At 42.6% G+C, this 14,728-nt stretch overlaps 2 protein-coding genes across 3 annotated transcripts; one reads left to right on the top strand and one right to left on the bottom strand.

The window, feature by feature from the left end:
* Window positions 1-226: 226 nt before the first annotated feature.
* On the top strand, window positions 227-5,982 carry LOC113133032 (methionine aminopeptidase 2-like). 2 transcript variants are annotated; one of them, XM_026311546.1, is made up of 11 exons: window positions 227-397; window positions 1,180-1,284; window positions 1,480-1,542; window positions 2,181-2,283; window positions 2,567-2,728; window positions 2,930-3,111; window positions 3,342-3,436; window positions 3,769-3,865; window positions 3,957-4,060; window positions 5,172-5,287; window positions 5,479-5,982. In XM_026311546.1, exons 1-11 carry the CDS (start codon window positions 253-255, stop codon window positions 5,729-5,731), a joined length of 1,425 nt encoding a protein of 474 aa, XP_026167331.1. In that variant the 5' UTR covers window positions 227-252; the 3' UTR covers window positions 5,732-5,982. The 2 variants fall into 2 exon arrangements, with proteins under 2 accessions (XP_026167331.1, XP_026167330.1); XM_026311545.1 differs by lacking the exon at window positions 1,480-1,542 and having other exon boundaries at window positions 249-397.
* Window positions 5,983-6,210: 228 nt separating this feature from the next.
* On the bottom strand, window positions 6,211-14,545 carry LOC113132991 (netrin-4-like). The gene is made up of 10 exons (XM_026311484.1): window positions 14,209-14,545; window positions 13,359-13,915; window positions 11,281-11,553; window positions 10,452-10,578; window positions 9,985-10,173; window positions 9,107-9,314; window positions 8,854-8,966; window positions 8,654-8,722; window positions 8,284-8,457; window positions 6,211-7,870 (listed from the first exon to the last, which is right to left on the bottom strand). The coding sequence occupies exons 1-10, from the start codon at window positions 14,270-14,272 to the stop codon at window positions 7,728-7,730; spliced, it is 1,917 nt and encodes a 638-aa protein (XP_026167269.1). The 5' UTR covers window positions 14,273-14,545; the 3' UTR covers window positions 6,211-7,727.
* Between the last annotated feature and the right edge of the window lie 183 nt (window positions 14,546-14,728).

The following is a 14,728-nucleotide window of genomic DNA, read 5'->3' as shown; positions in this document are numbered from 1 at the left end:
TATGTTGCTGTTCTAGTACTGTTTGTCCCCAAATATATTTTTTTTCTTCTAAAAAAAAATCCGATGATGAATCAAAGTTTTAGCTCTGGGGAAGGTAGGAGGATCGTCTTCCTCTATTGGGGTCAAGTTGTTGCACAGAGATAATGGTCCTGTAGCTCATTATTGGCTCAGCCGCCTCCAGCGCACTTTGCTGCTTTGACCACTGGAGGCTCCCAGCAGCTTATGCGTCACTTCATCTCTCAGTCGCTGATCATGGCGGAGCTAGAGCCACAGCCTGAAGTAAACCCTCAACTTCTCAATGGGGACGAGTTTACCGAGGAAAGAGAAGACGCGGACGTCTCAGAATCAGTGAAGAAAAAGAGAAGAAAGAAGAAGAGGAATAAAACCACTGTATTAGGTAAGAGGCATCACTTTGCGGTTGCGAGAATCGTTGAGAAAATAGCGCTAATTTGTCTGTCAGTGCCACTCCGTATTGAGCACTAACATCAAACCATGCGGGACAGGAGACTTTTCAACCTGTCAGGGGATATTCCTGTCCAGCTGTCCCAACTCTGAGCGGCTGCTGCTGGAACTGAGCCTGCTCATCTGGAAACGGGACATTCTCTTTAAAAAAAAAAAAAACCCTAAATTTAACACCAGAACTGATTGAAAGCTGTCGTTCGAAGATATGGGTGGAATAAAATTTTTATTTTCTCCAGATTAAATCTTTTCCATCCTATAAATCCCCCTAAGCGGCATGAATTTATGTAATAGGAATATCCACAGTTTTAGTGCAATAAGATGGCAACCACTCAAAAAAGCAAAACATGAAGATCATTTCAGCTTTCCTGCCTCATAATGTGGAAATATAAAAACCGCCTGAGTTGTTAAACCTGCCCTAAGTCAAGTGTGTCCCGTACAGCACCGTTTGACGGGGTAAATGTCATAATGCTGCAAGGTACATATGCCCTTGAGGATATTGACTTCCAAGCTATAGAAAGAATTTATGCAGAGACCCTGCCAAGTTTAGATTGTAGTGGATGCACTTTCTTGAAATCACTAATTCACTCACTCTCCATGTGTGTGCGTTTCTGTGTGTGTGTGTGTGTGTGTGTGTGTGTGCGCCTGTCCATGCACACCGCTGGTGTACACGTGTGTGTTCACCTGCACATGCATGCACGAGGGCGTGTGACTTTGCAGCAGGGACAAATGAGGCTGAGGGGGATGGAGAAGCCGGAGGTGTTGGGGATGTGGCAAAACAGTTAGAGCTGCAAACACTGGAAGACAAAGAGGATGGAGAAGAAGGTAACTAACATCATCATCCTCATCTGCAGTGGTAATTCTGCTGAACTTTTAAGTCCCTGGAAGTGCAGAGTGAAATTCAACTGTACATACAGGCAATGTGATATCTGATTTTCAGTAGCTCTTTGGGAGCTGTGCCCAGCCCCCGTCGATATTTCACTCTATAAACTGTGTTGAAACTAATGATGCTTCCAACAGATGGGGATGAGGGAGAGAACTCAGCTGGAAAAAAGAAGAAAAAGAAGAAAAAGAAGAAAGGATGTAAGCTGGTTGTATTTTTCTTAGTGAGGCAAAATGCATCTCTGCAGTCCACAGCGGATCACACTTGGGCTGTTTCCATTAAATCTATTCAATTTAGCATTTGAATTAAAACTTCATAACGCAATGACACAATATTTACTTTTACAGATGTACACAAAACACAGATGTACACAAAACAGGTGCACAAACAGGTGCACACAAGCAGTACGACTTGGTTAATTAGTGCCATGAGAGTTGCACAATGCAGGACTGACACAGGAGCAAAATACAGCGGGGCCTTAAATGTCGAGCAGGTGGGACAGAATTAATGACAGCATGTTCAACATTAACATACAGATGCAATGAAAGCCAAGTGGTGTCTGTGTTTCAGTGTGGCATGAGTCAAATACATATTGTATATTATTATATTCCACTGTATAAGACAATTGCTTTTATGTTACCACAGATTTTTCTGTCAGTAAGATTCAGTATTTTTCTTTTATTCCATGGTGACTCACTTAATTAGATCTGTAGGTCAGAAGCTGTGCATGTTTCTTTGGTTAAAATGTCAATGCCAGGAACAGAGAGGATAAGTTATGTTTACTTGTCTCTCCTGAGCTGCTTCCCACTGCTTCTCCTTCCTTCTATCTGGGCCACAGTGAAGGGACAGACTGACCCTCCCTCAGTCCCTGTTTGTGAGCTGTATCCCAGCGGAGACTTTCCAAAGGGAGAGGAGTGTGAATATCCCCCATCGAAAGACGGGTGTGTGACCTCCACATTGTCCCTCACACTCAGCAGTAGACTTCTAGTGTGTGACATGCCTAGTTTTTATTTGCACTTATTTGTACTGGACAACATAATGAGGTGCACTGTTTAGTGTGTAGTAATTTCCTGCTTAGGTATAAACAAATTAAATCTGTCATATTAGTCTTAGTTTAAGTAGCTGCAAACACACTAACAAAAGTGTTGAGTAGAATAAATATTTATACATTAAGAAACTATTGAATGCCCCCTCTCTGTGGCTTGCCTTTCTGCCTCCCACCAGGCGCACTGCAGCGTGGCGGACCACTAGTGAGGAAAAGCGAGCACTGGACAGGGCTAACGAGGAGATGTGGAGTGATTTCAGACAGGCAGCTGAGGCTCACCGACAGGTCCGCTCTTATGTCAGGAGTTGGATCAAACCAGAGATGACCATGATTGACATCTGGTAAGAAATGCACTATAATGATCCTCTTTTATGGGATTTTAATCTTGGTTTTTCTTGCTGATTTCACATATGGTTTTGGCACTTCATCGTGCCATCGTACAAGAAACTATTTTAATCATGGAAAATGGAGGAAATACTGCAACCTCCTCTAGATGCTTTGTTCTGACAGCAGTCTCAGTCTTTGCTTTCTCTTTGTGGCAGTGAGAAGCTAGAGGACTGCTCCAGGCGGCTCATCAAAGAAAACGGCTTAAAGGCAGGCCTGGCCTTCCCAACAGGCTGCTCCATCAACCACTGTGCCGCACACTACACCCCAAATGCAGGAGACCCCACGGTACTGCGCTACGACGACGTTTGCAAAATTGACTTTGGAACGCATATTAATGGTGAGAACTCACTAATAATTTTTAAGATGCTTTTGGAGTTATGCTGCGCTTTTTCCCACTTGGCGTTCATTATGAAACTGGCAAAATGATGATTACAATATAATTCTTACTGCTTTAAATGAACTCTTTGTATAGGTTAATTAACTTCCTGTTGTTAAAATTCAATACATGCTGAATATATCTGCAAAAGATTCCGGCTTGAGCAGTAACCGAGATGTTTGGTCTTTTAGGTCGAATAATAGACTGTGCCTTCACCGTCACATTCAATCCAAAGTTTGACAGACTGCTGGAGGCTGTGAGAGATGCAACGAACACCGGCATCAGGGTAACACAGCTCTCCCTTCATAAAGTAATAATTCAGAAAACTGGTCAGTACAGATTCACACGTATCTACACACATGTCAACATAGTATTTACTTGTTAACCTCTTATAATAAATAAGTCTCTGATTAGCAGTTAGCAGTAATTTCCTGATTTCTTCCTTATTGTTCCTTGGTTACTACTCAGAAGATTGTGTACTTTACCACAAAATATTTTAGCATTGCTTATAAATAAGACACATCACAAACACGACAGGCAAATACTATCCTGGTCATCTGTTCAGAGAAGAATGTAATGTCATTTACTGATATGAGAGTAACCGTCTCTTCATCCCAGTTTGCCGGAATAGATGTGCGTCTGTGTGACGTTGGCGAGACCATTCAGGAGGTCATGGAGTCTTATGAAGTGGAGATAGACGGGAAAACATATCAAGGTAAAATAAGGTTACTTGTCACCTTTTCCTCATGCATCAGTTCAGTATGGCTTTCTATTTATTAAATGTCTGCATGGTGTTGTCTTTATAGTGAAGCCAATCAGAAATCTTAATGGCCACTCCATTGGACAATACAGGATACACTCAGGGAAGACAGTCCCTATTGTTAAAGGTGGAGAGGCCACAAGGATGGAGGTTTGTATCCAACGTACACGATTTGAGCTAGTCAAATTTAACTAGTTACTTAAACTGAGACGCATGATACGACTGCCTTCAAGAGCGCAAAACAGGACTGCAGACAGAATGTCCGAAATTAAACCTTTCCTACTGCGTTGCATAATAAACCCTTTAAATTCGTAATTGTAATTGGAAGAATGTAGGGCTGGTTAGCATTGCAGTGTGGTGTCAAATAAAGTGACTGCTCTAGCAGTTTAGTCACCCTGATCAGCATTTTAATTACACCTTTAAAGGATTTACCACCTACCCTGAGCAGCAACAAGTGTTAAAAGTCCAGCCACTCATTTTACTGGGACAGCACACAAACGTGGGCAATCAGAGTTCATTACCAGGCTGGTGTTTCACCAAGGAGAAACATGGCTTTGCATTGTATTATATTTCCCTAGACTACAATTAGATCCATGCCTGTTTTGCAGTCGCACAGCTGCAGTACATGACTCTATTTGGATGGAACTGAGCATTTAATTGGCAAGTTGCTGCATCAAACTTTTTACCTGATGGTTCCAGGAATGTGAGGGGTGGGGGTGCTGCTGATGTGGCAGCTTTGTGTGTTGTATTTTTAGCTGAAGCGTGCGCGTGTAACAGGGCCATTAACATCTTTGTGATCAGAGAGTGCACTGCTGGAGCGGCAGCTGGGTGGGCCACGGGGCTGCTCGGGCTTTGACTGATTATCGTTGCAGCGAGAGAGGGTGTCGCAATGTTATCAGCTAATACCACAGGGAATCCAACAACAGCCATGCACTGATAGAGACGTAGAATGCCAATGAAACCCAACCAATCAACTCACAGAGAGGCTGCTCTAGAAAGTATGCTACTGTCCTTAATAGACTACACAGGAATATGTTCACTGCTGACAACTTGAGGTTTTTCTTAAGTGTACTCTCTGTTCCCTGTGGAGTGTTTGTGCCCGTTTCCGTAACATCATACCTAGTCAGCTTTGCATGTACTTTTATGCTATAGATACAGTCAGATCGGTGACTTTGTATGAATAAAACTTTCATGGCAATTCTACATTTTTTGTCAGCAACAAAACAAAGTAGCCTGTTTTATGTCTTTTGTTTCCTCTCAGGAAGGTGAAGTGTATGCCATTGAGACATTTGGCAGCACAGGAAGAGGTGCAGTCCACGATGACATGGAGTGCTCACATTACATGAAAAACTTCAATGTCGGACACGTGCCAATAAGGTCACTGTTTTTATCTCATTTCCGTGCTGAAATTCAAAATATTGATTCTGAAAATTATTTACAATGCTCCATATTTAATTTTTGTCTTCCACCCCTGTCGAGTGAATAAAGCATCACATCTGCATATCCTTTTACATTCAACCTCCAGTTTGTCATGTCACTTTTGACTCTATGTTGTCACTGTGCTGCAGGCTACCAAGGGCTAAACATTTGCTGAATGTGATCAATGAGAACTTTGGCACCTTGGCATTCTGCCGCCGCTGGCTGGACCGTCTGGGCGAGAGCAAATACCTTATGGCGTTGAAGAATCTGTGTGACCTTGGCATCATAGACCCATACCCACCTCTCTGCGACATCAAAGGCAGCTACACCGCCCAGTATGAGCACACCATCCTACTCAGGCCCACCTGCAAGGAGGTAGTGAGCAGGGGAGATGACTACTAAGCATGCACCAAAACTCAAGGCAAACCAGAAAGAGCATGGCAGCTCAGAGGCAACAGACCTCTTCAGACTGATAGCAAATATGCAATATTTCTCTCTGACGTAAATTTCCACTGCTTGTTAGGCCATTCTTTTAGCAAACGCAAGACTTGTGTCACTAACCTACTACTATTTATTTTCCAAAGAAAAAAACAATAGGCAATGGGCATACCTTTATGAAATGTAGTGTTTTCATTTTAGTTATATTTTTATGTACTGCCTTTAGAAAATATGAAAAAGAAATATGCAAGAGAATCATGCAAAAAATGGTTTTGGTGAATCCTGCTATGCTTCAGACCTTGTGAGGAAATGAATAGCTGCTATTAAATATTTATATTTATATTTATTTCTTTGCTTATAATTTGAGGCAGTTTTTATAAGAAATAAATTGTTATAAATCTTGACTGAATGTTGTGTACATATTTGCAAAGGCCTGCGGGTTCAATATATTCAATTACATCACCAACATCCATGTATTTCTCTCTTTTAACCGAAGGAGGGCGGTACTAAGACATAGGTTATACATATGTCAACCTCCTCTGCTAGTGGAGACACATCAGGTTAGTCATAACTTCCTGGTTCAGCAGAATGTGAAGGAAATATGTAAATAAAGGGATGACATAGACTTTTCCATGAAGCATTTAGAATGAGCACACTCACATGTAGCTGGTATAGTGTAGATGAGAAGGCAACATACAGAAACACAGCAGTAGAATCAGAGTGATGGCAGAATACATTCGTGCACCCTTAATCACCAGTTTGTCCTTTACAAGGAAACCTCCAGCACATTTTCTCTTATTTTGGTAAAGTCTGTGGGACAAGGACACAGGCTCTGATGTCATGGCTGAGGAATGCATCATGTCTCCTGACACTGTTTGTCCTTCTCCTTGGAGACAGCAGACCAGGCCTATTCTTAACCGGACCTGTCTCAAAACAGCCTGTGGGCTCTGGATTTGATACAGTGTGATGTCCCAGGCTTTTAATACTTATTTATTTTGGGGCAGCAGGAGTCACAGGCCTAAAACGGAAACATACACATACACGCACTGGCTCCCACAGGGTCAGATAGGCCTTCCTAAGTGAATCATTGTCATGGGGAAGCAGATGTTATGAGGGCAGAAGAAAATGCTTCCAGAATTAAGTCAGACTTAAGCAACCTGAAAACCTGAATGAGCCGTAAGAGTAAACTCAGTCTGCTGAGTTACAGCCGCTTCCATGTACTGCAGAACAGAGGTGGTGGAGTGTGTTTTGCACTTCTCAGACAACAGGCGGGCAAGTGTGTCAGAGAAAAGCAGAGCTCTTCAGATTAAGCCACCTGATTCCTTTAATGTTTTTTTCATCCTTACCCAGGAGTTACTTGTTCTGACCTGCATAGTTCCAGACTCCCTGCCAAGGACATCAAGCATATGCAAACATCCACACACACACACACGCACACACACACACACACACTCTGACTCATTCATGATTTATCCTCAATATCTGAGATAACAATGCTAATTCAGTCTGCACCTTACAAAATAAAAAGCTCTCAATAAAATAGATACAGCAGGACATGACTGTGTTTTGGCTCATCAACTCTGACAGCTACCTCAGCCAGGAAATAAAGTACAATTGAGAATTTGGCATGCACTTCTTATTGCTTTGTAATAATCTGGAAAGAAGTATGAGCTGAGGCATAACCAAAATCAGCTTTGTCTGGATCAAAGTCTTTATGGCTTGCTTTGATCCTTAAGTGACTGTAGCCTGCTGAGGTATCTCTTTACAAGTGTGCGCTTATTCCCCCACCACAGTTTTAGCACAGTCTTGTAGCATCCTGTTTTTGGGGCCTTGTTTTGCTTTCACTTTAGTGTCCAAGCAATGCTTCAAAATGTTCGTCTTGCCCATTATTTCACTCATCCATAACACCCTGTGTATATCACAGTTGATCCTCCATCTCTAAATCCCTCTTGACAGAGCCCTACCGGTGGCTGCAATCTTTCCTGAGGATGTGGAGGATTTTGCGTCCCAGGCTTGGCTTCCATTGTTTAACAAGGCTCTTGGTGTTGACCGTCAGTTGACCGGTCTTCCAGTCTTCATGACCCGCTACCACATACTCAGATCCTGGAACGAAGGCAAAGCAGAGCCTCAGTCAAATTTAACTCTACTGAAAATGTCATTATAATACACAGAACAAGGGAGAAATCACTGTGGACATCATTGTTATATAACTAGAATCAACCTGCTAAATTCTGATTTGCGATGGTTGGCATTGATGAATGTTGTCAAAAATCATTATAATGAAGTGTTAGATGTGAAATAGTCTCATAACATAGCAGTGGTTCTAATCTAAGCTGTAAATGTCCAATCTAAATGAGTGATGCTGGGACATTGGCACCCACTCAAAGCCTCTGTGAGGGTGACAAAGATCTTCTGTTCAGCACAAAGCTGGTAGATTGTTCACTTAAGAGTAAACTAATTATAAGCTTCTGCATCGTGAGCAATAAAGCTTCTTGCTGAAACCGGCTGCAGCTAACCTGGGCTGAGGATGGGACAGGTACAGCCTTGGGTGGTCCAGGATTCTGGATAAAGAGTGATGCTTCCCCTCTGGATTTTCATCTGAGGGTTCTGGTACAAGACTTTCTTAACCTTGACCTCCACCTCTGCATGGGAGCCTTTATCATGAGCTGACATCACCCTCACCACCAGCACTGCAAAGGCAACACAGTCATTCAACAAATTAGATCAATAGGAAAAAAAAACAACTACAAATTATATGTAGTATGCAAATCTGGTGAGTTTTAAGCTGCCACAGACTATTATGTTTTTGAACTGCCTTATCATCCGTGACTGCCATGAGTGGATCGCACAAAACTGAATCAATTTGTGGTGTCAAAGACCACTTACCATAATCAAACTCCACACCACAGAAGAGTTTAGGGCTGCCAAGAGGTACTTCTACACATTTACATTTCTCTAGAGAACCAAAATAGGAGCAATGAAATTAATAGAATAATTTCATCATGATTTATCAGTTTCAAGATCAAACAGCTGCATTTTTATTTATGTGGGTTGAGGAAGTAGGTATGATATGACCCGTGACTCACCAGAGTGGTGCAGTGCAGAGAAAAGCTCCTCTACCCTAAAGAGTGCCGTCTCACTGTTATTGCTGCTGTCTCCCATGTGGCCAGTGGCTGTATAGAAGACCTCCATATCAGAGCTGTGCCGCAGAGGTAAGACCAGTTAGAAACAGGGCTCCACTCACTGTTAATAATCCAGAATGCTCTATACCTCTAGACTATGCGTTACTTATTCCTCATTTATATTTGCTGATACATGTGGCTGAGTCTTGGCTCTCACCCAGAAATGCAGTCACCAGTATAGGGGTCACAGTTCCCTGTACAGTCGCATGGACGGCAACCATATTCATGAAGACCCCAGTATCCCATCATGCAGCTGTCACAGCGGGGACCTGTGACACCAGACTTACAAGTGCACTCCCCATTGCCGGGGTTACAGAGAGTGTTACCACCTGAGATGACAGAGCCTACAGGGTGGCAGGAACAGGCTGCAGAGGGGAAAGGTGACAGAACAGAGGACTGCATGTTAACATCTATGTAAGTGAAGACATGTCTCTCTTTCTGGCCCAGACATAGCTACACTCAGTATATGCACAGTACGCACATGTGCACTATGTGTGGAAATGACAAACACATTTGTAGAAGCAAAAACAAACATATTTTGTGTATACACAGTGAACTCCAAGGGCATCCTCTTATAACAAGCTGGAGGTATGTGCTCAATATGCTTTTATCAGCTGCAGCATAAACAAACAGTAGATCACTCCTGTTTGCTGCTACACTTGCTGCCTGATGGTCCAGTGTGACTGATTTTTGTTACAGCTTGCTTCATCTGTTTCCAAAAGCAGCATGTTTGTTCTTAAAAATTCTGTGGCATACCTGATTTTGGGGGGGGGGGCACAGTCACATTCCAAAACTGTTAGGTCTCTGTCGTTCCCACTGGAAAGACAGTGACTAAGGAATGTGCCAGGGGAAAATACCCTCATCAGATAGATCAATCTGCTTTAATCTGGATGGTCCAAAAAAAATCCAATCTTCACTGCTGCTCTCCGAAGATCAAAAGTTACCGCAGTCAATTGGAAGTCTCAGCTGGCATTCACCCAGACAGCATTTAGGGCAAAAGAACCTATGGGGGGGGGGGCAAATAAAGGTCCTTACGTTTGCAGGAGTCAGGTGCAGTTTTTGGACGGCTGGGGTCTCTGAAGAAGCCCCTCTTACAGTTCTGGCAGTAACGGCCCTCTGTGTTGTGGTGACAGTCATCACACACGCCGCCACTCCGTCGCCCCGTTGCTAGCCACAATCCACGACTAAAGTGACAGCTCTTGGCATGACCGTTGCATTTGCACTCTGTGTTTAGATGGACATATCCAACCAAAGAATTATGATTTGAGATGTTTTCTTTGCCCATCTTTTAAAACCAACTCTTACAGCAGCTGACATAAAAGAGAAACTCCTCTGTTATTCATTATCCTTCAGTGTCTAATAGGTTGACATCTGATTTATGACATTAAACCCATTTTCATGTTGCAAGAGAGTCAAATGCAGAATAGGAAACATGCATGTTTCAAACAAACAAACATGTTTCCTATTGACTATGACTATGACTCTCTTGCCCCATCACTCACTCTGGCATGCATGTGGTGCCCCAGTGATGCCGTTGGCAGCCATCCACGGTTGGTCATTGTACAAAGGTGCACAGTGCTCACAGTGGTCACCGGCTGTGTTGTGTCTGCAAACACACTTTCCATGAACCTGCCAGGCAAATAGACAATATATATAAACAGTATATATATATATGAGTGGACATCAAGACATTATCCATTAGAATAAATGTGTGTTTTGAAATCAGAGTGCAGTAGTACTTTTTGCACCAACACTGATTTCAAACAGCAGTGCATGTGATAAATGTATAATGATACTCCTTAAGTATTGCAACATATCAACATATATACAGTATGCACAATTACAGTGTTTACACCCAGTGCAGCTTATCCTGACTGTGTAACTTGTTTATACCCTCTTAGGCCGTGTTAGACTTAAACTGGTGTTTCTGTTCTCCATTTACAGTAAAGAGAGTAACATGACACAGCCCATGGGTTGTTAAAGCATTAGGCTGAATACCATAATTAAGGTTTCTACAGCCTTAAACCCCTGTAATGACAGGTAAAGTTATGGACTAATATCTAGTCTTCACTGCAACCTTCAGCTTCAGCCGCGCATACAAGCGCACATCTGAGTAACAAGGGAGTGGTGGGAACAAAACCTCATCTGCTCCCAATCTCACCACATCAACGAAACAGAGACAAACAGAAACTATGAGTAGAATTTAGCAAGACACAACATCTGAGCAAGTTTTCACAACAGAACAAACTGCACCTGTTTTTTTTTTTTTTTGATGGAATGTTATAAACCTGCGAGTTGTTTGTTCGAAAACTCCAGATCAAAACTGCTCACCATGTTATTGGTTTTCTGTTGGTTGGACTGGTAGCCTGTTGCTGGGACACAGTGGTCAGCATGTCCATTGCAAAGGCAACTGCCTTTAACAATAAAATCATATATGGCGTAATGGTCTGTGGGCAGGACAGCAGCTTCAGGGTGCTTAATCTTGCAGGGACACGACTGTTGCTGCAGCAGATGGACTCTCAGGTTGGTGATCATGAGCTGGTCCTGAGCAGCTGGTCCATAAGGATCCACGGAGAGCCAGGGGGACAAGGCTCGATAGATCACCTGAGTATTAAAGTAGAGAAGAATCTGCCTTAAAACCTTTCATATTTCACTTGTAAAGCCTCTCTAAGAGGTAAGAGGTATCTTATTGTACCTCTGACAGACCATGACCAAAACAAAACTTATGTCAGTTTCTCTTTTTCATGGTCTGGAAGATAAAAAACATGCATTAATCTGGTTTGCCTTTCATGCTCTTCAAATAGCAGCTATTCTGGGAAAATCAGATAAGCTCCAGTGTAAAAGTAACTCCATCCATCCATCTTCTATACCCGCTTATTCCTTAACCAGGGTCACAGGGATCTGCTGGAGCCTATCCCAGCTCTCTTTTCGGGTGGAAGGCAGGGGTACACCCTGGACAGGTCACCAGTCCATCACAGGGCCATATATATACACTGTAAAAGTAACTGAATGGTTAAATTATTAAGTTTTACTACACCATCAGACCCACAGTAAAGTATTAAAGGATTTTACTAGAACTAGCATAAAAAGCATTGCAGCTGCCAAAACATTAATCTGGACAAACGTTATATTAAAACTTATTTTGTTTTATTTTCCACTTCAATTCTCACAGCAGTTCTGTGTATCGCTGTAGGCTAAAAATGTTGTACCTTGAAATTTTCCATTTAATCAGAAACAAGTAGCAGCTTTTCAAACCTTGAATTTAGCTGAACAAATTATACTGAACTGAATAATGTATTTTAACTCATTACCTGCAAGATCACACATGTAAACTTAACTGAATTAATTTTTTCACATTTTAACTTACACTCTACATTTTATACTTAAGACATCTTGCATTGTGCGATTTAATGCACAGTGAGCCTTAATGCTGTATCATAATGACTATATTTTTGTACTATGACACCATGTGCCTGATTCTCATTTGCATCAAGCAAGTAATAACTTGTGGTGATTGTATAATTTAGCTCATTACTGCAAGCACATTTTAAACTTGTATGTAGAATTATCTGATTACAGAAACCATTTACATTTTCACACATTTTTCAGGATGCCTCTGTGCAACACAGACACTAATTATAATGAGAGAGGGGCCTTCCCCAGAGAGCTAACATATTGTTCACTGTACACATATTTGCTGCAAATACACTGCAATTATGAGATCAGTCAAAACCTCCCAATGTGGTCTGAGGCACTTTGGAGCAAAACGATTCTTCACTGGCCAGTGAGAGTCTTTATCTCTCGCCATCTGTGTAATTGTGCTCATAAAGTAACCATGGCTAGTTTTCTGGCTCAGACCGTCCTGTGATAATAAAGCAGGTCCAAAAAAATGCTTTGAGAAGACATCAGAGGTAAAAGTGAACATTGATATTCTAGTCGTGCAAGCAGTCAAAGCAGCCTGTGGCCTAAAAGGGTGGCCTAACAACAAAGTTCTCTCACAGCAGATCAGAGGAGATCACTTTACAAAGCCAGGTCAACTGTTTGTTCAGTGGTTTGTGTGATATCAGCTCATGGTGGCTCGTGATGCCAGTAAATGGACAAGAGCGGTACAGAAGGTTATTGCTGTGAAGTGCTGGGAAACGTCTGATAGCCTGGTTTGATGTGGCCACTATAATTTTCAGGAACTCTAACCTGTCAAAAGCACTGGAAAGAGATAGATAGAAAATCTTTAATACTGCCCAGTTCATGGCAGGTCTGGTCTCACTTCACATGAATTACAAAAGCGAAAGAACATTGTTTAGTTATTAACTATAATGTGTTGCTATTTATGTGGATAAGTGCTTTTCTTCTGGCCTTCAGTGTCACATGTGAAAGCAACTTTTTCTAGACCAGGCACTGTACTAACTCACCTCTCCTCTGGTACAAGGAAAAGCTCCTGAATATTTGGAGGTGCACGTTGCACCGCTCTGTGCGACTGGTGAGCCCTCTGCCAGGTCGAACATCTTCTCACAGTCACTGGCAAAATATCTGAGGGTCTTCCATGTTTGCCCGTGATCCTGAGAGCGCTCCAGCACCATGGCAGCTGGACGCGTGGAGCGGAACACCAGGATGAGATGGGTGAAGAGGAACTCCGTCTCCAGGTCCAGCTGGAGCGTCTCCTCCTTCACTCCCTCCGCAGACTGCCACCAAGTGTCAGGGTAGCGGAAAGAGGAGTCGCTCATGGCAGAAGGAGGGTGCGCCTGACTGGGGATGGCAGAGTTGCACTTGCTGCATTTTGCAGCCGAGCAGGACTCCCTGCTGCGGGGAGAAGCCGTCTGTTTGTAGAAGCAGTAGGGCTCCGACGAGTTGAAGCCGCAGACGGAAAGGGTGCTCAGCACCCTGCCCTGCACCAAGTTTCCCATGCGGGGGTTGCAGGCTCGGCTGGAGCATCGGCTCTCCACAAGTAGACTTTTGCTTTGAGACATTTCTGGTAAGAAAAAGTGCATTTATTTTAGCATGATCTCAGACAAAATTAGGGAAGAATTACAGACGTAAATCTACATTTTCCTCAACGGGCAGGGCGGGCCAAAAGGCTACTACAAAGGTTTTTGTTCGATTCCGACCAAAAAAATCAACTCCCTTTTTTGAAAATTGCGCACTTACTATGCTGTGAAGCAGGTAGATATGCATTTCCCAAAAATAAGACACGCAACGCTTGTTTTATTCATTCACATCATCATAAACTGCGTGCGTAAAAGTTCCACACAAGTGCAAACTCACCGGCTACAAGAGGGGAAGATGCGCACAGCGGGAGGATAATGACAAGTAAAGTCCACAGTCTCATCCTGAAGGAGTTGTAGGTTACTTCTAAGTAACTTGTTTACTCTGTAAAAGCAGGAACGCGCCTTTTAAATCTGAAGCTTTTCGCTTGTTAATAATCCAACATGCTTCTCACTGATGTTTAAAAATGCTAAGGTTACGACGCAAAAAACAAGGAAGAAAACACACTGGACGTGCGCTTATTTCCGTCTGTCATGATGTAGAAATGCAGACTATAATCTGAGAGCTCTGCAGTCGTTATCCTTAAATTATTCCCGCTTTAGGGTTGAGCTGTGCAGAGTTCATTGACAGTTGGGAATATGAAGAGGTTTGGACCGCTCTATTCTGGTCTTTTCCCAGACCCCTCCCACTTTGATTCCTAAAACCAGACTTCACAAAAATAAGGCACAAAACAATCTACAACACTTTTTTTGTCATATTCTGTATTTTAAACAGGCTGTGATGTTTTCTGGAAGTTTAG

Source organism: Mastacembelus armatus, chromosome 6, assembly GCF_900324485.2.
Source record: "Mastacembelus armatus chromosome 6, fMasArm1.2, whole genome shotgun sequence".
Classification (NCBI taxonomy): Eukaryota; Metazoa; Chordata; class Actinopteri; order Synbranchiformes; family Mastacembelidae; genus Mastacembelus; species Mastacembelus armatus.
The sequence above is the reverse complement of the archived record's forward strand: the minus strand, read 5'-3'. Positions and strand labels throughout refer to the sequence as shown.

What these genes read in the sequence shown, in the direction of transcription:
- LOC113133032 (XM_026311546.1), top strand. Translation starts at nt 253, where the DNA reads ATGGCGGAGCTAGAGCCACAGCCTGAAGTAAACCCTCAACTTCTCAAT. An exon ending in AGACGGGAAAACATATCAAG is followed by an intron (nt 3,866 to 3,956) that starts GTAAAATAAGGT and finishes TTGTCTTTATAG; the next exon opens with TGAAGCCAATCAGAAATCTT. An exon ending in GTCGGACACGTGCCAATAAG is followed by an intron (nt 5,288 to 5,478) that starts GTCACTGTTTTT and finishes ACTGTGCTGCAG; the next exon opens with GCTACCAAGGGCTAAACATT.
- LOC113132991 (XM_026311484.1), bottom strand. Translation starts at nt 14,272, where the DNA reads ATGAGACTGTGGACTTTACTTGTCATTATCCTCCCGCTGTGCGCATCT. An exon ending in ATCTTCCCCTCTTGTAGCCG is followed by an intron (nt 13,916 to 14,208) that starts GTGAGTTTGCAC and finishes TTTTCTTACCAG; the next exon opens with AAATGTCTCAAAGCAAAAGT. An exon ending in TGGTGTGGAGTTTGATTATG is followed by an intron (nt 8,458 to 8,653) that starts GTAAGTGGTCTT and finishes TTGCCTTTGCAG; the next exon opens with TGCTGGTGGTGAGGGTGATG.